Source organism: Triplophysa rosa, linkage group LG8, assembly GCF_024868665.1.
Source record: "Triplophysa rosa linkage group LG8, Trosa_1v2, whole genome shotgun sequence".
NCBI lineage: Eukaryota > Metazoa > Chordata > Actinopteri > Cypriniformes > Nemacheilidae > Triplophysa > Triplophysa rosa.
Genome location: NC_079897.1, coordinates 1712460 through 1738627, shown reverse-complemented (window position 1 = coordinate 1738627; position 26168 = coordinate 1712460). Strand labels below are relative to the sequence as shown.

At 37.3% G+C, this 26168-nt stretch overlaps 1 protein-coding gene and 1 long non-coding RNA gene across 3 annotated transcripts in view; one reads left to right on the top strand and one right to left on the bottom strand.

Annotated features, from left to right (window-relative positions):
* LOC130557481 (uncharacterized) lies at positions 1-21770 on the bottom strand. Of its 2 annotated transcripts, none has more exons than XR_008963313.1 (4): positions 21676-21770; positions 5978-6540; positions 4322-4731; positions 1-161 (listed from the first exon to the last, which is right to left on the bottom strand). It is a non-coding gene; the product is annotated as an uncharacterized LOC130557481 (long non-coding RNA). The 2 variants fall into 2 exon arrangements; XR_008963314.1 differs by having other exon boundaries at positions 1-156.
* Positions 21771-21790: 20 nt separating this feature from the next.
* Positions 21791-26168, top strand: part of iglon5 (IgLON family member 5) — a 145005-nt gene continuing 140627 nt past the window's right edge. The window contains exon 1 of the mRNA XM_057339263.1: positions 21791-22271. Coding sequence (XP_057195246.1) covers positions 22211-22271 — 61 coding nt within the window. The 5' untranslated portion in view covers positions 21791-22210. The remainder of the gene's footprint in view (positions 22272-26168) is intronic.

The window sequence follows — 26168 nt, the reverse complement described above, 5'->3', positions numbered from 1 at the left end:
CTGTATGTCAGGGGTCATGTGACTGAAGCCGTACCGCATGAGGGTGGAATACTGTGAGACGGGAGAGAGAGACAGGCACCATTAACCCTGAGAGCGTACCTGACCGCTGGACCTTCAGAGCATGACGTCAACATCTCAACTGTATGAGCAGCGTGTCTGTACTGAAGAGCAGAGAGAGAGAGAGAGAGAGACAGAGAGAGAGAGAGAGACTGCACATATTGATAATTCTGCAGCGCAGTGCATTTAAAACACATCTGCCGCAAAGACCAAAGGATTATTTCTTCCTGCTGACAAATCAAACTCACAGTGTTATTTTCTTGCTGACCTAGACTGGTTTTACTGGTTAGTTATACTGGTTACTGGTTAGTGTCTTTATGCTTTGTTAACCAGTCCCAGAGGAAGATCTACATGTAATATATTTATAGGAAAATAATCATTTATAAAGATATGCACATGTGTGTCATATAATGAATATCAGAAGCTGTATGATTTATTATGGGCTTTTGTTGAGTGCTTTTACTACTAATAATTACGATTATATTATTTTGTCTTTTGTATGTAACTTTTATTTTTAAATAGCCTTTATATTAAAAGCTATATATTTATATAACTTTTATATTTATATAATTATGTAAAAATATTTATATAAAAATATTTGTTATAATACATAAAATGTTTAATGTATATATTCACCAGTGTTGGGCAAGTTACTCTTAAAAAGTAATTAATTACTAGTTACTAATTACATATTAAAAAGTGTAATTAGCTTACTGTACAAATTACTCTCTCCAAAAAGTATTTAATTACGCATTACTTATTACTTTCTATATTCTATATCAACCTTGATTAGTTAAGTGATTCAAGGAAAGACATGAAACGGCTCTTTTAATTCATTCAAATATTATAAAACTACATACAGTAGTATTATTAACTGACCAAAGTATTAAAAATGTGAGAATTATACATTAAAGCACAGATTTTAAAGTTAGACTTTTGATGTCAATTCCACTATTGCACACACATATTACACACAGTATTAAGTTTAAATACATCAGAAGTAACTGTAATTAAATTACAGAAAAAATAACAGTAATCCCTTACTTTACTTTTTCAAGGGAAAAATAATTAAATTACAGTAACTAATTACTTTGTAAGTTACACCCAACACTGATATTTACCTTTTTTGTTTCTTTTATAAAATGTTAACATCATTTGTATTTTGTACAGAAAAGAATGAAGTTTGTATATACATTTTATAGTCGTTTAGCCTTTAAACTACATACAACAAATGTATAGGATAATGCAATGTAAGTTGCTTTGGATAAAAGCGTCTGCCAAATGCATAAATGTAAATGTAAATATTAAAATGTCTACATTTATACAACTTTATATAATTGTTTAATACATTTATATAAATGTTTTTAGTTTTATCATACACATTGATAAGTTTTATTTCTTCTTTCTTCTTTATACATATCTACTTCTTGTATTTCTTTTCTTTTCTAGTTAGAGACATTTAGAAATTCTAACTTTTTCACAGAAAAAAAGAATAAAGTTTTGGGGTTGAAACAACATGATGGTAAGTAAATGAGATTTTTTTATGTCCATATAGAATAAGCATGTGGCGTGATTTGTGAGCCTCAGCGGTCATTTCACATTTAGAGTGATGCTGTGGACTGAGCTATACGTCCGTTATGGCCTGCAGCTCTTTGATGCTATAGGGGCGTTCAGTGAACCGTGAGTGTCTGTCCTTGTGGTTAGCCGCTCTGGAATCTCTATAAGCCACTGGCCCACGTCTCCTAAATGAAGGGGGACGTGTAGAGCGAGGCCGAGATTAAGGTTCTGTTCCAAAACCCAGAGAGCCGAGGTTGCAGACTGCATTTTAAGACACTACAGATACACTCCCAATGTATATTCCAATCAAACTTGTAAAAAGCCAGACAACATACTGTAAGTACCATCTTGAGGATATCAACACGGCGAAAAATTAATTTCTTACTTTGTATTTTTGTCTCATTTCCCTGTACAAATATTGACACATTCTTAAATCAAGATACATACATGCATCTAAATCAAGGCCACATCGACATGAAGCCAGAGCTTTCCCTATCCGATCTTTGTTTCCTTTTCACGGCGTCTTCTCAAGAAATATATGTGTTTTGACTTACAGTACATGCAGTAGGTCTGTGTATAATTTATGTATGACAACAAAAAGTACCATTGAGAAGGATAAAAATTGAGTTCAATTAACTTAAAATTCCTGGTATCAGAATGGTTTGGATTTACTCAAAAAAAAGGTTTGTCAACATTACTTACATTTATTTTGTTCATACAACTTAAGTGTTATTTGTTCAAATTACTTAATACTGTTGCGTGGAACCACTTGGCGCAGCTTTTTAAAGTAAATTCAACAAATCAATTTTTTAAGTGTAACTAGACACCGGGGCAGCCCGCTAGGTTTTGGAACAGAGCCTAAGAGTGCAATGGGGTTTTATTCTGTGTGTTTGGTGGATTTATTAAGCAAGTAAAGTAGAGGTGTGGAAACGGACATATGCAAAGCTGAAGGGGGGCGAGGCTGAGATGAAGGACCCCCTGCTTTAAGTGTCATCTGTCAGCAGTCAGATGATGGGCAGAGACTGAAGGAGGTTGCAGAGGTAGAGGAGATTGAAGAGGTGCAAGAAACACAAGTGTATTAAAATTCACCAGGACAAGATCAATGTCAAACGCGGAACAAACATCAGATCAACTGCCGGCCGGTAACTTGGTTTGATGGATCAGACAGCACCGTCAGCGCTGTTGACAAGCTCCAAATGTGAACGGCAGAATATCTGATGTATGATTTCATTTTTGTCCATCTAACCGCCAGAACGGACCGGTGAGGAGAAAACAGGCGTCTTAAAGGAACAGTCTAAGTCAACCTGAAATGCCATTTGTAACAATAAATTCAATTAGTTTGAATAATTAAATTATTATAGATTATGAGAGAAAACCTATTTTTTCATAATAAAAATAACATACATGTAAAAATGCTGTCTGCTGTAATCAGTGTTGGGCAAGTTACTCTAAAATAATGTACTTAATTACTAGTTACTAATTACATATTCAATAATGTAATTAGATTACTGTACACATTACTTTCTCCAAAAAGTATTTAATTACTTATTACCAATTACTTTCTAAATCCTATTGATTCAAGGATAGACATGAAACGGCTCTTTTAAATCATTCAAATAAATAATATAAAACTACATAAAGTAGTGTTATTAACTGACCAAAGTATTACAAATGTGAGAATTATACATTAAAGCACGGATTTTAAAGTTAGACTTTGAATTTTGATGAATTTTGATGTCAATTCCACTATTGCACCCACATATTACACAAAGTATTTATTTTAATTATATCAGAAGTAACTGTAATTAAAGTACAGAAAAAAGTACTTTTTCAAGGGAAAAGTAATTTAATTACAGTAACTAATTATTTAGTAAATAGTTACACCCAACACTGGCTGTAACATTGTGTACGATTGTGTACATTTACAATAATTATATCAACGGGCGTAGAGACGGTCGTGAGAGCTGCCGGCAAAACCTCAGATTGGATGGACGGCTCTCACAACGTTATCATGATTCCCACATCTTTTGACCAATATGTTATCATTATTTTTCTAGTTATTTAGATTTTACCAGGTCTGTTATACTGGGATGCGTTTCCATTTGTATATGAGAGCAGAAATAATGGATTTCATCTACATATTTGCTTAATAATGTACATTTGGTGATAATTTTAATGTTTTCTCTTTTTTTAAGTCTATATGATCAAGTATCCACTTTGTTCCTTATATAAAGAAAACATGTAAAGATAATCGTCGACGCAAATTAAGAGTTAAACAATGTAAAATGAATTTGGACAGTAAGAATTTGAGAAAGGTTTTTTTCGTTGTGTATTTCTTCATGTTTTTCTAAAAGTTTTTTTTTTTCAGGGAAAAACCATTTTGGTCTGGAGATTTCATGCCTTGAAACATCTGAGCCCAATGTGAGCCATTTTTAAAGTCTTTTACACATGATGTGATGCCATCATGGGGTCTTATTTTCTGAAAAATGCGCGAAACAAAAGCTTTAAAAGTAATTTTAAAGATGTGTGAACTTTTATTTTCTAACAAACATGGCACACGCTTCGTGTTTTTGACCAGACATTTCTGTTGTTTTTCTAGCAGGGTGAAATCCTTCAAATAGAAGATAAAAAATCCTCTTTCATGCTCAGATTTTAAGACCCAGATTGAAAACAAACACACAACGCATCACGAGAGCGTTTTTTTGACCTTCTGAGATTGAGGGATGTTCCCGGTCGACCGCGGCACTTCTCTCGACCCCGTCTCACCCCGTTTAGCGTGCCCGATGCATTTCCTTCACCCCCAAGAGCCTCTTTGCACTCATCTGCTTCATTTTCTCTCCTTTCTTTCCTTTGCCAGAGGGCAGAACGTGTCGCTGAGCTGCGGGGGAATATTGAGTGCACGCGGGCCTTCATTACTGAGCACAGATCATGAATAGATGTGTGTCAAGGTGTGTGTCACTTACTCTGTGTGCAGAGAGAAAACTCATTCAGGACAGAAAATAGGCCATTCAGAGCAGGACACGTGGATTTTTAGCTCTCTTTCACATTTACCTGGCTTCGTTCTGCAATGAGATGAACACACCTCGGTGATGTGTGTATTGCGTTTATTTACCCCTGCTGAAGAAGAAGGTATATGGTATGTGCCACATAGTAAACATAGATTTTTACAGAATTGGGTCATTCCTGCAATTTGTCTGTACTGTTGACAAGTTTTTCTACATTTTCTTCTTTTTTGGTTGTTTATCTTTAGTTCTAGCACGTTGACAGTGTTTTCTGCTCCGGCGTGCTGAAATCGACTAAGACGTCGCATCTCTAAATTTATCTTCTTTAAACCAACAGCACCACATGCATGAAACCAGCGCTTCTATAACCAGTTCAAGACATCTTCAGCTGATTCAGCAATGTTCCTGTAATTATAACACATCTTATCTGAACATTGTGGACATGGTGCATCATTATCAAGGTTTTCTGTAAGAATTACCTGTCCAAAGGTTGTTCAGTCAACTCAACCACATCTATTTTAGGTTTAGTTTATGCTGACAAATTATGTTGACTCAATTATGAAAAAAAGAACTCGTATGATTTCCATTTGTACAATTTCTGAATGTGATGATGATTTTAAGAGATTTGCCAACACAATATCGCACGGCAAAAACGTAACTATTTTACGATGTGACTATTTTGGCTAATTCGTGAATTCGTACGATCTCATTCGTACATTTTAGTACGATTTGCATTCGTACCTGTGGCGTTAGGGGAGGAGCTTCAGTATTGCTTTGTTTCTCGTAATCGTACGTTTTAGTACAATTTAAAATGCACACATTCATTTACATTAGCCACCTCATAAAAATAAAATAGTTACGAGTGGGATGTGCAGATTAACATATTTTCAAAATAGACATGGTTGAGTTGACTAAACAACTATTGGACAAGTAAGTGGCGCGATTGAATCAATTGTTGCAATGATGCTTATTGTTGACAAATTTAGATTATTTCCGCATTTCTAAATTGCCTTAGATTAAAGTGTCAGCTAAATTTTTCCAGTTTGTAACATCATGAAGCATTATCAGGAAATTTGGTGAATTGTATTGTGTTTTATAATTGTTGTTTTGTGGCAATGCAAATATTTTAAGTGTTTTATTTTGTGAAAATTTCTTTTTTATGTTTTTAATATATTTTGTTATTTTGTGGCAATTCCATCCGGTTTTGACATACACGGTCTTATATAAATGAACTGCAAATGATCTATTTTAATCCCAACAGAATTTCTTTCAATTACAGTTAAAGTACACAACACTGAATAAGAAGAATAATCTTCTACTGATTTGATCTTTTTTCATTTAGCATGGATTTCATTACTTACATGGTTAAATAGATCCCACGCCCATAATTCAGTGTCTGTTAGTTTCAGAAAAAGGAGCTTGACTCCATTTTAACATTTTTAAATCCTGAGCAGCCTGTGTCTTGTGCACCCCTCCACATTTCTCACCGATGGTTCTTAAGCGACAGACACAGATTAACACACGGTTACTGAGATCAGTCTGTACCATGAGCAGAAACAGCCCATGATCGAATCCCCTGAAGGAAAGAGCAGAAGAAATCTTTGGGCAAGAACAGGTTTGAGGCAAAGCTACATTCCGGTTGGCACGTTGGCTTTCTCTGCCTCCAGCTGGCGGGGTTTATTCCTCAGAAGAGGCTTACAATGTGCTGTACACAATCCGGCCTTTAATTGGGTGTAACAGGACAGCCCGGGCATACATTGAGGTTTGTCCAGCGCGTGCAGCCAGGTATACGACAGCTACAGGTGTACACGACTGCCTGTAGGCCGCTGCTTAGATGCTCGGGTCCTTTCCTGCATGTCAGGATTTGGCGATACGGGTTTTCAAGTACTTTCGCCCGGAGGGATGTTGTCATAGCTCTCCCTTTCTGAAAATAGAAAATGAGAGCGAGAGAGAGAGAATATCCTGGAGTAAAGTAACCGTGGTTTTATTACAGTAAAAATATATAAACCATGCTTTTACTTCAAATATTATGGTTTAACGATGGTTACTTTATTCAGACCATGGTAAATTTGTGGTTACTACAAATAAAATCAATGTTTATTTAAACTATGATTTCATTTTGAATTGTCAGTTTAGTATAGAAATAATGAGCATTCAGTCTCATTTACTATTTGTGGCCTTCATTCTTCAAGGGTAAATGAAAAATATATGTATTTCTACCTAATAATACATCTCTGTTTCTCACAAAGCTATTGTATGATTTAAAAGACATAAGATATAGTGCATGTGTTGTACACAGCAAAATCACCCGTGTTAAAAAAATTAACTCTCACAGTGTATATATAATCCACACTTTGAGAGTGTGGATTGTATATACACTTTGAGTGTTGATTTGACATTTTTAACACGGGTGATTTTGCTGTGTATCTACATTATTAAAAGTGAAAATTGTGTTATTTGTGTTCGACGGAAAAAGAAACATGTTTGAAATGACATGAGCAACAAGCAATGACAGAATTTTCATTTTATGGCTGAACTGTTGTTTTAATGTCACTTTATTTTTCCAGTATGAGTCTCGACGCTGGCCTGAGAAACTGCACTGCGACTGTTCATGAAAACAGATTCTGAGTGCGTTTACAGCCAATGAGAGGCCCCAGGCTCGATGACATCACTGACACTGCTCTCAGAGCAGAGAAACAGGCCAAGTTCTGCAATAGAGGGGATTTGTGTGAAAAAGCCAATAACAGCAGGCCTGAGCCCTCCTCGCTCTTCAAGGACACGCAGAGGTCAGCGGGACCATTCACACTCCAATTTACATTGATCAGTCTCTCCCAGTGTTGAGTTTATCTGCAGTTTTAACACTGCAAAGCCACTGTAAATCACCTCAAGATTCAATCTAGATGCGGGAAAAATAAAAATAAAATAATCGTGCTCTCCTGGGAACATAGGAGGGAGAAAAAGAAGCTTGTTGAATAATGGTAAACTCATTTTAAAGGATAAGCTCACCCAGAAATCTCAGTTTAGACATTGTTTTATTTCACACTATTTACTAAATCACGATAGATAAATATAACAGTTGGACATGTTTTAATGTTTTTCTGCTGCCAAGCTGTTTGTTTTTGCTATGCTGGAAATCTGGATAATGATCAAACAAATGAGGTTTCACCTTCACGTGTAGATGACACGCTCGGCTGAACAGCAACACCTGCCGTGTGAACATGTTTGTTTGCTGAAGTCATCAGCGGGTTTATATTTTAGGTTTTTGTGTGAGAGTTAAGTCGGCATTCGCTCAGTCCAGGGTCCAAAAATGAAGACTCAGCAGGTGAGTAATGGTTTTTATTGACTATGAAACTGAAGAAAATATATTTTTGTCCTTATGACAATTGAATTGTTTACCTTATTTTCTGTGTATATTTATGAAGAACAGCGCAGGTTGTTGTGCCAGATTGATTTCTGGTTTTACAAACTAAATGGTATTTTTTGTATAATACCTTCTGAGGCTAAAACTGATGAACGTTGTTGCAATGAAAAAAGATGTTTTCTTTCATATTGACAGTTAACTCACACCATCATTTAAAACAATATTCATTTAAATTTATATAAAATTCAATGAAATGTATATTTTTCTCTAGGGCTGGGCAGACACAGTAAAAGTAGGCCTATACCAATTTCAATGTATTCTTTTTGTACTATTTCAGTAATACTTGTGACTAATTTGGCCTACTTTATAGTTTTTAAATACTTTTAAGGTTGTAAAATGTGTACTGAGTACAGACCTAAATTTTCCAGTTGAACTGCTTTAGTCTGTGAAAGTACACTTTAAGTATACTTGCTAGTGAACTTCACACTTATAGTTTACTATTTATATATTATTTTCGCAGTTTGTACTACTATGTTCCTATTTTTACTTTAAGGACATTCTTATAAACACTGTGTTCAAATATGTTTTATTTACTGTAAGCTATTTCTCCTCAAATCTGATGTACATAAAGTATTTCTGAGAAGTACATGAAGTAAGCACTTTAAACGTGAATACTGTCGCACACTTAAATAAATGTATTTTTTGTGACGGTAATGTTTTGAAGACGTCCCAGTTTATGAATAACTTTTGTTGTATCTGCGAAATTTGGATTTGAGTATTTAAAAAAGCTGAACCATTAACAGTTAATTTTGGTGCCTGGTTGCATCTAACCTTTCAAAAAATTCATTGGATTCCTCCCAAAAACAGCTGTGAGTATTAGGAGATAATAAGTAGGGTCCAAATCTCTTGGGATATATGTGTTTACAAATGTGCGATAATGAGTGTCATGCTGTGAAACTTTGTGACTTTTAGACTATAAATTACTGCGTTGCCAAATGTAGCAAAAGACTGTTAAAAAGTAACTTAAACTCGCTACGTGGTCTCTGTGGTCGACTGCAGATTAACAAATGAACTATTATTGAGAGGACAGAGAGGCTAAGGGCGAGAGACAGAGATCTTAGCCGAGAGAGAGAGAGAGAGAGAGAGAGAGAGAGTGTGAGAGAGGCCATCGATTGGTGCTGTGGATGCTGTGGGCCAGACCTGCATCAGCACTAAAGGATTCGATTGGAAGAGAATTGACCAGAAGCCCCTGATGGAGCGGCGGGACGTGTTTAATTAATGGCCAGCAGAACATGTCTGTTAGGAGATTAACATGGACGGGGGGGCGAAAGGAAAGACTGATCAATGGATAAACTGAACCTGACGACAGCAGCGATTACACCCATTCCATAACTACAACACGTCCAGAATCAGAATTGAGTTTAGTGGCTGTAATCCACGTCTTTTAATTGTAAGAACATTGTACATTGAAAATCAGGATTCAGTATTTTATTTAAAAATGGAGATTGAAAGAATTTTTAGGTCAACTTTCTCTGCACTATTTCTAGGTGACTATTTGTAAAGTTGTCTTATTATGATCTAAAGAACCTTTTTTCCACTACGAAAAGAACTTTTGGCGAAACAGAAAGGCGCTTCGGTCAAAAGTGGTTCTTCCATTGCATCATTTAGCACCTTTTTTGAAGAGTGTAGTTGAAAACAATTTTTAATATTTACCACAGTACATGAAACATTTGCTACATTACGTTCTATTTACTATTACAACATCAATTTTAAGAGCATGTTAAATATAAAGTCTCTCTATAAGAACAGCCGTAGAGATGAACAAATGTTTAATGGGATTGAATGTGAATATTGAACTCGGCCGCCTGTGACAGGAGTCTTATAAAGGTTCAGATAACAATTTCCAGTGTCTGACTAAACAAATATATGTGCACACTATACAAATACAGGATGAATACAAATGAGATCAGTTTGGCTTGGCACATGTTTGATTTGAACTTTGGATATGAGGTTATTGAATTTCCACTGTAGTTTGTAAAATCTGCTTTTTACTTTTTCATCTAAATAAATGACAAAACAATAACCGCAATGACAGTGCAAAAATAAACGTAGGAAATAGCTCAAAATCAAACACTTAATCATGTGAAATTGGATGATAATCAATAGTGGAATGGTTAAGTAAACATGCAGTAATGAAATGTCTGTCAGAGTAATATACGGTGCCGTGTCATTCATTGACAAGATTTTTCTTTCCTCCATTGCCGACGCTGCCTTCAAACAAACCAAGAATATATTTTTCTCTGGGATATTTTATCTCCATCAAGGCCGCCCAAACAGCACACTGCATCTCTGGAAAAAAAAACATATACTGCATACAGCCAATGTGATGGAGGAATGCATTCAGTGGAGATTCAGTGAAAGAATTTGTCTTTTTCTGGGGCTTGTTTGGCCTTCCAGGGCCGCTTTTATTATTCAGAAGAACAGCCGATATGTGTGTTTCACAGCGAGCTGTTCGCTTTCATCTACATATTATTAGAAACTTTCCAAACTTTCAATGATTAAGTGTATTCTGAATACAATGTCCACATCATTCAAATTTACAATAACCTAAAGTATACCTAAGTACACTTCAAGTATATTGTTAAGTATACTTTATGTAGTAAGTATACTAATATCAATGTACTAGTACTATCACGTAAGTGTAGTATTTCAATACAACTTGGGACTAAATTGGCTCACTTTTTAGTATAAAGTGTATTATTTAAGTATATGTTTAGTTTATATTCAACACAATCTCGCGGCAAAAACGTAACTATTTTACGAATTTTGGCAAATTCATAAGAATTCGTACAATCTCATTCGTACATTTAAGTACGATTTGCTTTCATGCCAGTGACATTAGGTTTAGGGGCGGGGTTAGGGGTGGGGCTTCACCATTCTTTTTTTTTCTAGTAATCGTACGTTTTTGTACAATTCACAACGTATGAATTCATACGAATTAGCCAAATAGTAAAATACTTACGAATTAGTATTTAAGTAAGTATACCTTAAGTGTAACAGTTGTAAAAACAGTATTTTTTCATTATATTTTTATTTTTAAGTATAATATATACAAGTACAAGATGACAATTTTTTAAAGTTGTTTTGGATATAAAAGATAAACTACATGAAGATATACATACTTTGTCTTTTGATAAATAACATATCACATTACTCATGATGAGCACATGTGTAAGAGATTTGTTTTCGTTTGGATTATGGTAATGAGATCTGCGGGCAAAGTGTGCTTAATTATCATGAAAAAAGTCACAATGCAAAACGTTTAACTCTCCTAAAAATAGCCTTCATTTTCTTCAGGATGCCTTAAATCTTTCTTTTGATTCGGGAGTGAAAAATGAGCAGGACATTTTCTTGACGTGTTTCGTCACCCTCACACTCGTGCATCAGAAGCGGAGCGAGTGAGTACAGATAAGAGCGCCTGCCTGAGTTAGAACAGAGAACAGAAAGTGACAGATGAAAGGGATTGAGACACATAGGCGTGGTGAAGTAGGCAGCATTTACAATGTGAAACGGCACGATCGATTCCGGCCAAAATAAGCATGATTGATTCAGGACCGTAACAAAGGAGAGAAATATAGAGAGGGTCGCACGGCCGAGAGAACAAGGATGCAAATGCATGTGTTGTGTAGGATCGTGAAGACTCGAGGTGGACAAAGAACGATGGACGAAATCAATAGTGTGCTGTGCGTAAGAGTTAGAAGGAGAAAAAAAGAGAAATACAAAAGCACATGCAAAGCCGTCAAACAATTTACTGTTAAACTCCGAGCAACAATTTCCTAAAATCTTTTCCTGCACAAAAGCTGTTTTTCACCTTTCGAAAGACTGCATGACATTTACAAATGGACAAATGAATCAAAGTGGATTTTTACATTCAGTTTTTAAACTCACAAAAAACGTGATGTTTGCTTACATAAAAGTCACCAATGTGTTGTGGGTGTTGTTCAGGCATTGCTGTGCAGTTGCTAAGGTGTTTTGAGTGATGACAGTTTGTTTCTTTAAAGTGTTTCTCTAAAGTATTTACCAAGCTGTTCTGTGTGACAATAGGTGGTTGCTAAGGTGTTGTGAGCAGTGTTAGGTGGTTACTGGAGTGTTTTGAGTGTTGTTATTGTGTTTCTAGGTGATTGCTAATGTGTTCTGGGTGATCTCAGGTGGCTGCTCTGGTGTTCTGAGTGATGTTAGTGAGTTTCTAAGTGGTTGCCAAGCTGTTCTGTGTGACGATATGGTTGCCGAGGTGTTCTGAGTGATGTTTGTATGCTTCTTGGTGGTTGCTATAAGGTGTTTTGAGTGATGGTAGGTGGTTGCTTAGGTGTTCTGAGTGATGTTAGGTGGTTGCTATGGTGTTTCGAGTGATGTTAGTGTGTTTCTAAGGGGTTGCCAAGCTGTTCTGTGTAATGATAGGTGGTTGCTCTGGTGTTCTGAGTGATGTTTGTGTGTTTCTTGGTGGTTGCTAAGGTGTTTTGAGTGATGTTAGGTGGTTGCTAAGGTGTTTTGAGTGATGTTAGGTGGTTGCTAAGGTGTTCTGAGTGATGATCAGTGGTTAATAAGGTGTTCTGAGTAATGTAAGTGTGTTTCTAGGTGGTTGCTAGGGTATTTTGGATGATGTTAGTGCTTTGGTATTCAATTTTTAAGATGCTCTGAATGGATTTCAGCTTGTTGCCATGTGGTTGCTGGGGTGTGTTCAAATCATTAACTCTGAGCCACAGTAATAGTGATTCTTGCCTTAAAAAACAGCACTAATTAGTATGGAATGACTGATGGTGTAGGAGGTATATTGGATTTCAGCAGGGGAACTTTCTCTAGGTTTCTTCCCAAATGAAGGTCGCTCGATTCATTAACTTCCTGCCTGAGTCTGGTTCACCCCCGGCCACCCTCAGTTTCAAAATCACTCACAGCAGACTGAGCAGCCCACTGCATTGATATATATAGAAGACTGACATCCGAGAAGACGGGAGAGGACACCGCCAAAAGAGACTCGACAAATAAAATCAAGCAAACGTGCAGCGAGGTGAGATTGAAGAAGAATCTGAAATAATTTGTCCTTCATCTGAATTGTTTCGTCTAGACAGCAAACTACGACAAGGCATGAGTAATCTCACATGTGTCTCCTCTCGAGCTGCAGATGAGATCTCAACATTGTCTCAAACTATGATTTACATTTTTGATCATTTGTTTTAAGACCAAATTTTGTAAGCTTGCGGCCTTTATGCATTTACATTTACGCATTAAGCAGACGCTTTTATCCAAAGCAACTTACATTGTATTATACTATACATTTGTTTCTAAGTACGTGTAATTCCAGGGATCGAACCCATGACCGTGGCATTGCTAGCGCCGTGCTCTAACCACTGAGCTACAGGAAAGCTGTATAATTTATTGACCTACACTCGTACGGTATGTCAATATTTGTCTCATTTATGCATTTTTTTTCTCCTTATGAATTTTGAGATATTCTTCAGGAAACAGAAGTGAATTGCAAAAACATTTCTAAATCTGAAGGAACTTCATAGTAACATCTTTTGTCGAGGTCAGTCAACAAATGTACTTCATATAACGTATTGAGTTGAATGGACGACGTCTACGGTAAACCTGTTTTTTTACTTTTTGACAGACATGGTTCATGTGAACGGTTGTTCTTTGACATGAATTTCTCTTTTTGTATTCCACTAAAAAAAAAAAATTCTTTACTGAAGGGTGAGTAAAGAATAATGTATTTTTCTTCATTTCTTTATCTAAACTGTTTCTTTAAAAACGACTTTGCTGACGGTCACACACACGTGTCCAGACTCATTTGAATGTCTGTCACGCCGTTTTCTGCGAGTCAGAATCGACGTGGCTTCATTGATTATTGTGCTCAGATTAAAGTGCGGTGCTGGGAGGGGCATTATGTTGTACTGTAGTAAATAACAGGGAAGCATGTCAGCACATTTCATCATTCAGTTTTTAATGGTTTCCAGCAAGCGCACGTGACATGTGTTGAAACAGAACATCCGCAGCGACAGACCTGATGATGCACATAGAAGCAGAAAGAAAAATACTGCCTCTGGTGTCCAGTCTAGTGTTTGATAAAGCGCTGGTATTACAAAAATAAACAAGAGAAACATGCTGTGTGTGTGAGAGAGAGAGAGAGAGAGACATGATTAAATTCCAACATCTAGGCTCGGCTTTGATCCGTCTTCAATGCTTCTTACTTTGGGCTGTACGTTTTGAACTTTCCGTCTAAAAAGGTGAATCTCCCAGGGCTGTTTCATCACATATGTAATATCAATAATTTACACTGCCCTTGGGGAGAACAAAATTAAGAGTTCTCTCTTTTGTGGGTTAAGGAAGGAAAAGAAAGCATTGATTAACAGAAGCGGGACAAGAAAGAAATTAATTCCATTTGTTTTTGCTATCTGAAGCCTAAAAGCCCTTTGCCAACACCCCCAGAGTCAACACACTCGCTGTGTTATTTCAACCATTTATTTCTCAAAATAAATAAAAAGTTTGTAATATCAACAGGAAAAGAATACAACATATATAATGATGTGCTCAAATCAATTCTTAGTTGGCATGGCTTAAAGGGACACTTCACCTAAAAATTGTAATTCTTTCTCAATGTATTCACTCTCATGTCATTCCAAACCTGTATGAGTTTCTTTCTTCTGCGGAACACAAAAGAAGACATTGATAACCAAACAACACTAAACCCCATTGTATGGACACAAAACCACAGGGACATTTCTCAGAAAATATCTTCTTATGTGTTCCACCAAAGAAAGACTCGCATAAAGATTTACAACCACACGAGAGAGAATAAATGAAAAAAGTATGATACTTTTTTGGTTTTAATAGCCTTGAACGTTCCAGTCCCCCCATTCATATTAATAACTTGTAGTGAAGTTAATGATAAATAGTGTTATGAACTGAAAGAAATGCATGCCGTAATGCCAGTAATACATATTTATTGATCGTTGCAGTACATATTGATCTGTGTGCATCCCAGATGAGTCTGTCAGCTCTTCTGCGTGGCCTCATGGGATAGCACCAGCATTTTATAAATAATAAATGAAATATAGCGTACATTTTAATTTCATGTTGACTTAAAACAGTGGCGTTTTACGGACTGTTCTTTCGTTAATTTCCTTTCAGTGTTTCAATTTCAAGGTGACTTACAGTCATAAAATACAACAAAAGCCATTGCCATCACAAAGTAGCACATGTTGAATTGCGGCAGCGCTAACAGCACAAGAGCAAAGCTTGAAAATGAAGCAGATTAACAGTGAATAAATTGTTCCTCTCTGTAATAAAGACCCCCCTCTCGCACCCACCGCAACGGTTGGGGCTTGTTTTCGTCACACAGTTCATATCAAACCAAATAAAGGATTCTTTATTCTGCCGTGAGGATTTTCTTTCTTTCATTTGTCCATAATACCAAGTGGCCAGAAGTCTTGCTCAGTTCTTTCACTATATTCTCACTATTAGGGGTTTTATTGGGTGATGCCAGGGGGTCTCCTTTAACTTTATTTTTTACAGCGATACTCTGTCTCTTCTGTCATTGAAACCCCACTGCGGCCTTCATTTGTGGGGTCTCTGCCATCCTTCACTGGCCAATACCAGACTCTCTCTCTCTTGCTTAGTCTAAGATGTTTCTCCTAAACTAGGAAAACTAAAACAAATGGGACAGTAGTTGAAACACTTAAGTATGGAGGTGTAAAATGAATGCAGATTGTAGAGGTAAAATAATCTGGATTTGGGTAAATTTGATGAGAAATGCTTGAGTTGATATTGAGATCTTCAATAATATTGACATTTGATCGCAGACTTGACAAATCTCTTCTGAAACTCTTAGGCCACGTTTACACGATAAAAAACGGAGAAGTTTTTCCTTTGCGTTTTTGAAAAGTTTCACGTAAACATGACAGCGGATAAAACCGCTGTAGTATGCATGCCAGGCCAGTGGACGGCGATGTTGTTGTGTAAAGAAACAGGACGTGCCTTGGCACATACACATGCTCAGTTATAAGCCAAAAGTGCTTTTTAATACCGTTGGTCGACGTATATGTGTGATTAAAGTCTGGCGAATGTAAATAGTGTGTCTCCGCTGGTCTTATTGGTTTAGCAAATCCACATTTTGCTGGAGAAACATTAATTATTATTTTTGTAATATATATATATTTTCTGGGGAAACGATAATACATAGTCGAGCAGCGCTCTGCACAGTACGGGAAGCCGCCATATTGTTTAGGCTATACTCGCGCGACTGAGCGCGTAAACGCATGCGCGTGACGTCATCATTTTCAGAGAGTTCCGTCTTGCAGTTTACATGGAAACGAAAATGGCAGCATTTTCAAAAAGTGGCACTTTGAGACACCCTTTCAAAAGTTTCCGTTTTCAGTCCCCCAAAACGCCGTCTAAACGAACGGCTAAAATGCATAAAATGTTTTTTTGGGGGTAATCGTATAAACGGACTCTAATGACAAAGACATTTGTGAGACATCTTTGAAATGCAACTTCACCTACATAAAGACATTTATTAATAACACAGCTTCACACAGTATCAATGCAAAACATAAAAAATAAAACAAGAAACAATAAATGAATTCACTGAACAGGGAGTGGTAATATTATTCTTCAAAAATTCAATATTGGGTTTGGAAGAAAAAAATAACAACAGTATATGGCTTATAAACAACATAATTCATTAAATAATAACAAAAGGATCATTTTTGGATAAACTTTTCTTTTTAGTGTCTGTAAAATTATGTTTTTGGCCTTGTTTTACTCAGACAGAGGCTGATTTATGAATGTATTTAATGATTATTTATTTATTGAATTTCCATGATTTGACTTTCTTTTGCCTCCATCTCTATAATTTTGGCCCTCTCCCAGACTCTCTCTCTCTCTCTCTCTCTCTGGGGCCCTCTGAGGGACAGTGATTACTAGTGAATTTCTGTTTGTGCCATGGCAATTAATGAGAAAAGCTTAAGGCTTGTGTGAATGCAGACAGAAGGAAAAAGCAGTAGTGCCATCTCCATACATTTCCATGTTAAATAGGCTGGAAAGACTCACCATCTCAGTGTGCCACCATTAAAAACTCTTACTGGCGCGCACACACACACACACACACACACACACACACACACGCACACACACGCACACACACACACACACACACACACACATACACACACGCACACACACACTTCTTAGCAAACTTGGCCCTGGAGCACAACCTTTTGAACATTCCTGAGCATGCTTGCACTGGAGACCGTCTCCCGTGGACGGATGTGTCACGGTTTGTTGCCCGCTGATCCTGCAGAGCTGTCAGACTTAATGGTCGCATCGCATTCACGTAGGCCAAAAAGAATTCAAATGATAATTATCCGGAAATTGCTTCAGTAATTAAATTCCAGCAAGCGGACAGGAGGAAATCCCGTTCATGTACACCTTTTGAAAGAACTTACTTTCGGTCAGTGTCTTTAGGTCTATTATTGTATGTCTTTTGGTTTTGGTGCTCTTGTACAGCTTTGATGCAATGCTAACTGTAGAATTTACTTTGTTAAATTTGCTATAAAAACAATTTGCCTTTGAAGAATAAACAGAATACAAATACATAAAGTACATACTAAAATCTAATAATGTTACTTTAATACTATAATAATGTTTACAGTATTCATTAGTGATCAATTATGTTTACATTAATTTTGACAATAATATTAATGTACTAGTACACTGTAAACCCAAATGTTCAAAATAATCAAACAGATTAAGTAATGTAAACTTAAAATATTTAAGTAAGTAGAACTTTTTTATAAAATTAAGTTTGTGAAACACTTTTTTACTTTTGAGTAAAGTATAATGATTATTTTTGATTAACTTGACTAAAACTCAAAAATTTTATTTGCTCCTTACTTAATTTAAACATGTTAATTCAACAATTGGTCAAGAAGGATTTCCAATTCCCAGCATGCTTTGCGTCAGACTGCATTAGGAGAGTAAATTAAAAAAAAAAATTATTTTATATGTTTTTAGTAAAGTTAAAGACTTGTTAATGTTTAATGTTCACTTCTCTTAGATATTTAGAAGAGTTTGACATATTTTTCAGTTTTTGGTTACCGTTGTTTAGAAGAGTGGTGCATGTGCCTAGTCTCTGAGAAGCTACATTTCACCTGTAACATGTGGTATGTTACCAGTGAGCATTAACTGTGCTAATGCCAGTTCTGAAATCAGTCTCTTCTTGCTCATTTTGGATTGCATAAGTCAAAGTGTTTGATTTATGCATATTAAGAAGGAATATGCAAAATAATGAAACCGAAAGAATTTAGTTTAGTTAACTTAAAAATGCAATTTTGGTACTTATTTGTTTTAAGTTCTGTCTACTTAATTTCAAAAAAAAGATCAATTAAATATTTAAGTCTCACTAACTAAGATTAGTGAAGAACTTTAACTTAACAGTAATCAAAATTTGAAGGTTCTGCTTACTTAAACCAAGAATCTCTAAAACTCAAAATATTTGAGTATTGCCAACTTATCCGGGTTTACAGTGTAGTATACTATTTTAATACTACTTGAGACCAAATTGGCCAACTTTTTAGTTTATAAAAATATACTTTTAAGTCAAGTCAAATTGATTATTAATTTTTATTTATTGATTATTTATATCTCATGAAGTGTTTAAAGCAGTCAAAACAGCACCAGGAATTCCTCCGTTACATGCGCAAGTACAGATCTAATAAACATTGCTTTTATATTACCAAATCACTTGATTTTCGGATCGTATATAGCTCAATGCCATCTTTTCAGCAGTCTCGGTGCGCTTGTTTGGTGCGCACCATGGTTTGGGTGGCAGCGTTCACACGTACACAAATAAACCTCACTAACAGAGCAATCGCACCAGAGTTCTTTTAATCGAACCAAACATGGCATATGTGAACACACCCTAAGTGAACTCAACAACATTTTTTCTCATTTCAGAAGTTGTTTCACTCGGATATACGTAACAATACGGAAGAAAAAACAATCGCTACTTCCGTTTCATGCCGACTTTAAATGCAAACTGTAGTGTATAGTGTACAACTTTACAGCTTTAAACCCCTTTTCTCTCTCCCACCCTTAGAATTGATCAGTTTTTGGTGCTGTGTCTTTAAGAGTTCACATTTGCTTTCATATCCCAGTCACATATCCTCTGCTCAGACGTATTATCCGATAAGTGATTTCTCCTCATATGACCTCCTAGGTTGGAAAAGAAAGAGTTCTTGAATGCGGTTGGACATTCTGTGTTGTGATGACATTGACCTCTCTCTGAAAGCCTGGGTTTGCTCAAGCATTTAGTTACTCATGGAAACATTTGCAATGTTACAACTATGCCGACAGACAGTAAATGTTGTTGTGACGTGCTCTGCTCTTACATGAATTGGGAGTGAGGATATTTCAACAGAAAAATGACAATTATCACACACACTTTAAGAGTAAGGCCACCAAAAATCTTAAGTCATGTCAAAAACTGGATTGCATTTGAAAATGTCGATGCTGAGAACGTTGAATGGCTGAAGGACACGGGCTTTCAGATAGCAATCTTCAAATGCAAATCGCCGCATGTCTCCTCCGTCGAAAATGTTTTCTGTTTGAGTAGAACGCAAACAGAAAATGCAAGCAGGTGACAACTCATGCGGCGCTCAACCAAACAGAAGCTGACGATTGCAATCAATAATTATAAATAAAAACCAGTCTGAAATGTGTCTATGCATGCTTCATGTTACTCGGTAACAGTTTTGATCTCTTTACACACTCGCTCACATATTAAATGAAGCTGTGAACCATTAATGTGTGATAAATGCAACTTAATAGGATGAAAATGATTGGAGGTCCGGGGGAAAGCACATGAGATCTCTGCACCATTTCACAATTGATTTCTCTGTCAGATTGCCAAATGAGCGGATTGGTGAAATCCATGGTTTTTGGGTGTAGCTCAGAGCCCCTCAGCCATAAACCAGATTTGACTTTTATACTGAAGGTCAGAACTTATTCAATTTTACTCAATCAAAAAAAAACATTTTAAATGAAACGTACTGCTGATGTGTATGTGCATGGCCTTACAGTTCACTCAAAACTCAAAATGATTTCATCATTTATTCATCCCTGTGTGGTTTAAAACTTGTATGTGACTCTTTCTTCTGTGGAACAGAAAAGAAGATATTTTGAGAAATGGTTTTAGTGTTCATACAATGGAAGTCAAGGGTCAATGTTGTTTGGTTCTTAAAAATTCTTTATAAAATATCTTCTATTGTGTTCTGCAGAAGAAAGAAAGACATGAGGGTAACTTAATTCTAAATATTAATTTCATTGACAAATGACAGATTCTTAAAATATTACTTAGGAATCAAAACACAAAGTCTAATTGGAGTTGTTGTGGAGGAAAAGATGACCTAAATTTCAGTCTCTTCCGCACACAAGGATTTTGTATGACATCAGAAAATGTGGAATATGGAGCGAGAGTCAATTTATCTTTTGATCTTCTTACATGCTGTGTAAAAAACATGCTAATAAGAACAGCAAATGTATTTTATGGACTGAATAATGTCATGAGCACATAATGACAGGATCTTCATTTGTGTGTGAACATTTCCTTTAAAGCCTCGTTTCTAGTCTGGCATATTGATATTCAAACGCTGTTGTCACGTCCCGTCACTTCAGTCTGGACAGCCGTCAATCAACATATGACAGCCAAGACCCGGTTGGAGAGCGTTAGAGTCATTGACCTTGTGGAGGTATGGCGTGAATAACCTCACAAAATCACCATTAAACCACAACCAAGACTTAAATTCAACATTTTCTACCTGAATCTCATGTTCTGATGAAGACCTTGTACAGGCGAGCAGCTGGGTTCAAAACAGTGAACTTGACTAAGGATTTAAATGGCAAAACTACTGTGCAACTTTAAAAACCAGCTCGCAGCATACATTGAGTACAGTTGTATCAAGGTTTTTATATTTTGTTCATTGTTTGACAGTCGTCGACTGAATCCTTCTTACATTCTTCTCAAGGCTGAGCGCTTTAGCTTATGCTCCAAACATAAGTACACAAAAACCTTTGTACATATTTGACTAAAGGGCCAAGAAATCAATATCCAAAGCTGGACATAAATGCACATAACAGAGAAATATCGTATGGTCAAGTTTAGGCCTTTAAACGGAACACGTTCATAGATTTCTTGAATGGCAGCATACGTTACTTAAATGTTGCAAGACACAAAAATGTTTCTGTACTACAGTGTTCCTGTAGCTCAACTTGTAGACCATTGCGTGACCAGTGCAAAAGGTCACGGGTTTGATACCCAGGCAACACACATACTGATAAAATGTTTACTTTGAATGCACTTTGGTCAAAAGCGTCTGCCAAATATGTAGATGTAAAATGGCAACTAAATCCAAAATGACTGATATCACACTTCCATGTAACATTACTTGTGGAAATATGTAATCCAACATGTTAAATCGGAGGAAAAATGTAGTGCATAGTAAGAATGATACAATAAATCAAGTGTACATTATTTCGGAAGTTCCCCAACGCAAATCAGCTCCCAACAGAGAACTATAAAGCCCTAACGTGCCGAACACCTTCTCTCCAGTACCGCAGTACACTGAGCTCCCTATAAATCACCTTATATTCATCATAGCGCTCCAGTTATCTCCGCCCCCTCCGCGATCACCATTGGCCAAGTCTCCTCCTTCGCGCCCCGCCTCCTTCCTTGCCCGCCCGCGATTGGCGGAGGGGATTTCTCCTTGAGCTGTCAATCAAAGGTTTCTTTGGCGCACGCTCTCAAACGCCTTTAATGATGCACAGTGATGCTGAACCACTGAGACCATCAGCTTCCCACAAAACCTCTGCATTATATTCACTCCCGTCATCCCGACGCATTTTCCTTGGATGCTTCTTAAATTCCGTGTGTTATTTTGCACAGGCATTTATTTGCGCGTCCTTTGGCACTCCAGCAGATTGTGTTTGGTCTCCTTGCGCAGGGTCACTCTGGAGAACCGACCCGTTTTGAGGCACTCTTTACGCACTTGGAAGATTTGTGGACTGCGGACGCGTGCATAGCGCAAAAGGAGGAACGGTTTATGCGTTTTCCTGCTCGCTGACTGTTGCTGCAAGAACTGCCACGTAAAAATAACAAACAGTCGGCGAAACTCGAACCATGAGCTGCGCAATGGTGCGACGCGCGCTCGCCGCTGCGCTCCTGGCGTTGCTGTGGAAAGGTAAGTTGGAATTCCTAAAGCATTCCTTAATGCGCGCTCGTTCTCGTTTCATTCTTCTGCTCGGACCTGGAGCTGAATACAAATGCGGCTCCGGGGGTCTACCTGCCAATGAATCAAGCGCGCGCGCGCGTGTGTCCACGCAAGGGTTTTGTTATGTGTTCGAATCATAGAGACAAGTGCGCTCCACAACATACGAGTTCTGCATATCAACACTTGGGAGAAAAAAAGACCAAGACGGCTTTCCTCTCTCTCTCTCTCTCTCTCTCTCTCTCTCTCTCGAGCGCGCGCGCGCTCTCTCTGTGCGTGTGTGCGTGTAACAAGTCAAGGCATGACATTAGAGATTGATCCATTTTTACGATACAGACCATTCTTGTTTTTTGGTGTCCGATATGCAAAACTAATTTTGTTTATTGTTTTATTTGATTAAAACAACCACGTGATGACTAGGCTACAACAATGTAAACCTTAAATTGCATTTAGTATATTTACCATGTCAATAATATGAATTATATTTTAATGGCATATAGGCCTATTAATCAAATAATGTAATTATAACATTGTATAAAACTGTACGGTGCGTCCTGTTGAACGACAGTGGTGTAATGCTGTTGTTGGGTGTTGTTTTACAGAGAGCCAGCAGATGGCATTGATCGTTCGAGCTGATATTCAAGACCCCGCAAACATTAAATATAAATATTGGTTAAAAAATAAATAAATGAAAGCGATCAGGCCTGCTTGGCACTTTTGGGCATAAGAATTTATCTAAAAAAAGCATGATACAGATGCCCGAGTACATTTCTAAAACAAAGTGCTGATATGAGAAACTTATAATGATAATCCACAGACGTAAAATGGTTTGTTGCTGCGGTTTTACCTGTTCATAAAGGAATTCTTTTTCTCCACTTTTTCACCTTCATGATATAAACATGAAGAAAGGCAGCCGGCGCCGGCTGATTTGTATGGATTTGGAGTACTGTTGTTGTATTATTGATCTGTCAGAAAATGGCTGGGCATCAGGGGTGAAATAATAGCTTTCAGAGTGATGTGAATTGAGGAATAGTTGCTTTGAAATGATGTTTGATTCCACTTTTTTGGCGCTGAACACAAGTTTAATCATTCTTACCCTGCAGGGATTGTTTTTTCTACAATGGCACCAGATCCGTGAAGCACCTTCTCCCGTGTTAATGTGTACGTGTTAACTGAATGTCTCCTCTTACCGTTCAAAATCACTTGATGATCATAATGGATTTTCGTTAGCGAAGGACAACGCGCACAGATCAATGTTTGATTCCAAGAGATGAACATTTTGGCGTTTGCATCTGATTGCATCTCTCGGTTCCATGCAAAAGGAGCATTTTGTCGAGAAACTGAATTCAAACATCTTTTTCCGTGGCACAGATGAAATAAGGTCACACGGGATCGGAACATCACGTGAAACAGCATAAAGCGTTCTTTTAACAATGCAAATGAAACAGGGTGGATGTGCTGAAGGACACGCGGTGTGCGAGGGAGCCGGATTTTTTAATTTGCGTGTCAGCGTGTGTTTGGGTTGGTGGGAGGGGCGAGCGAGACACCCCGAGAGTTTGTTCTCCTACAGACTCAACAACACTGTTGATGATGTTTGCTCAGGGGAAAATCCGTCTGAAACTCATTATGGTCTGTTTCTCACCATTCAGCAGTTCTGCACAAGGGAAATTGATTCGTACGTATGATAATTTGATATGCACTGACCAAATCATTTATGCTCACCCGACGTGCAGGCCCTTCCATTTGTGCCACATTGGATTTCTTTCGCTCTTTGTCAACAGCTGCAGTTTCATAAACGCATCAAGTTTGAAATGCGAAATCTTACTGATTCAAACTTTTCCTCTATGTTGCTTCGGATTTCTGTATCTTTGAGGTCGTGGGTTCATATCCCAGGGATTTAGATTGGATATATAAATGCTGCCAAATGCATTCATGTTTTTTTTTTACGTCTGACCTGCAAGGCTCTCTGTCCGTGAATCGTTTTGCACTTTCAGGGTGCTGGTGTGTCTTTTGGGGGTTGAAGGGTTTTGCTGCGAAGGCGTTGTTGCTGAAGTTAGCAAATCATTTGCAACACCTTTGACCTTGAAACCCCCAAAAGCGTGAAAAGACACTCGCAGTTCATCTCTCCTTTGTACTACAGACACGATCCTTTCCGAAAACAGAAACGTACACAACATATTTTTATTAAAGCATGACATCACCTTGGTTTTGCTGGTCGTCTGATGTCATCGCTACAGCACGGTTTGTTTTACATTAAAGCAAAGGGTCCCTGTTCTTAAAATGTGTTTAGTTCCATTAGTTCTGTCTGTGTTGTTACTGGGATGTATTCCGAAATGTTGCAGTGGGCGTTTGGGAATCACATCAGTATCTGGAAGGTGTTTGGGTCTGTGCCCCGGTTTTGTCCCCTTGCGCAGGTCACATGACCTACACATGCCATTGCCTTTCCTCTTGACCCAACAGAGCTGCTTTCAGAAACACAGAGACTAAGGTTTCTGTATGTGGTCTTGGTTGAGCTGTGATAGACTGTGGTTTGTGAGCAACAGAATGTTAATAATAAAACATCACAGACATAAATTCTCCCCGGCATCTATTGTAGTTGTAAGCCTTGAGTGATTAAATGTTGTAAGACTGATCTCTTTAAAAGACAGAGAGACGTTTGTTTGGTGTGTTTCCAGTTGACCCTTTAACTTTTTAAACTACTCCCTGCAGGTCGTTTTTCACATTTCACTTTTGGGTCAAACCTCGGTACGCTTGCATCATCGTCATCCAGAGTACCACCGTGGGTGATAGCAGCAGATGTCAAACCACTGTCGTTGAATATATCCGTTTTAATATGTGGTAAAAGTTATTAAACGCATTCATTTTTTGGGTGATCTTACCACCAAAACTAACGTCGTGTGTGTGTTACGGATGCATTGCAGAAGCTGTAAAGACGGCGAGCGGCTGTCGAGAGATGATGAGAAATATACCATAATATGTGTGACCGTGAGCGTGCAAAGATGCAAATTACACGTCATCAATTGCAGTTCGCTTCCACGAGGACGGATTGCTTTCATACCAAATGTGAAGCCACAGCAGCCCCGTAATGACAGAGAAATGATGGTGATTTAACAGCGGCAGGTTACAGAGATCAAACCGTGTACTTGCATCCGTCTTTTATGGCTTCTATCTGTTACTATCATTACATTCAATGGACTGTCGAATACTACGTTAACAAACACAAAAGAAACACAAAACTATTTATGGATTAGAATTATTTTTTGGTTGTTCTTTTGTAAACCCTTTGCACAGTTATCTTGCTGGGTTTGAAAGGCAGTTTCTCACTATCTGGCGATCTCTCAAACATAATCTGTAATAGGAATTCAACAAATGGCGCTGTTGTTGACTGATGTCAGTTTGAGTAATGTAAAAACAAGCAGTAAAGATTCGCTTCCACAGATTTACATTAGAAAAATCTAAGGTGCTGTTCAGCTCAGGAAGGCTCTTTTTATCAAAGATTTTATACACTCTGTATATGAAATCATCTTGAAACTAAACTGGAAAATATTTGTTGCAATTGCCGTACACATTTAGGTTTGATTCACTTTCAATAGACAGCAATGCATTGGCTTTGACTTTGTGGTTGTTGTGTCTTTTAATGCGTTTACTTTTATGACTAAACGCCACACTGGCAACTTTAATTTTACAGTCATAAACTTGGAATAAAATGCATTTTTAATAGGGCTGTCATATTATTGTCGTGTGATTAATTACAGCATAAAACTGTATAAGCCCAGGCTTCTGTTCAATGCTGTGCAAATAAAACAAGCAATGTATCGACTTCTACATTCACCTTTTATAACGTCTGTCTAATCTTTTGTGCCACGATAA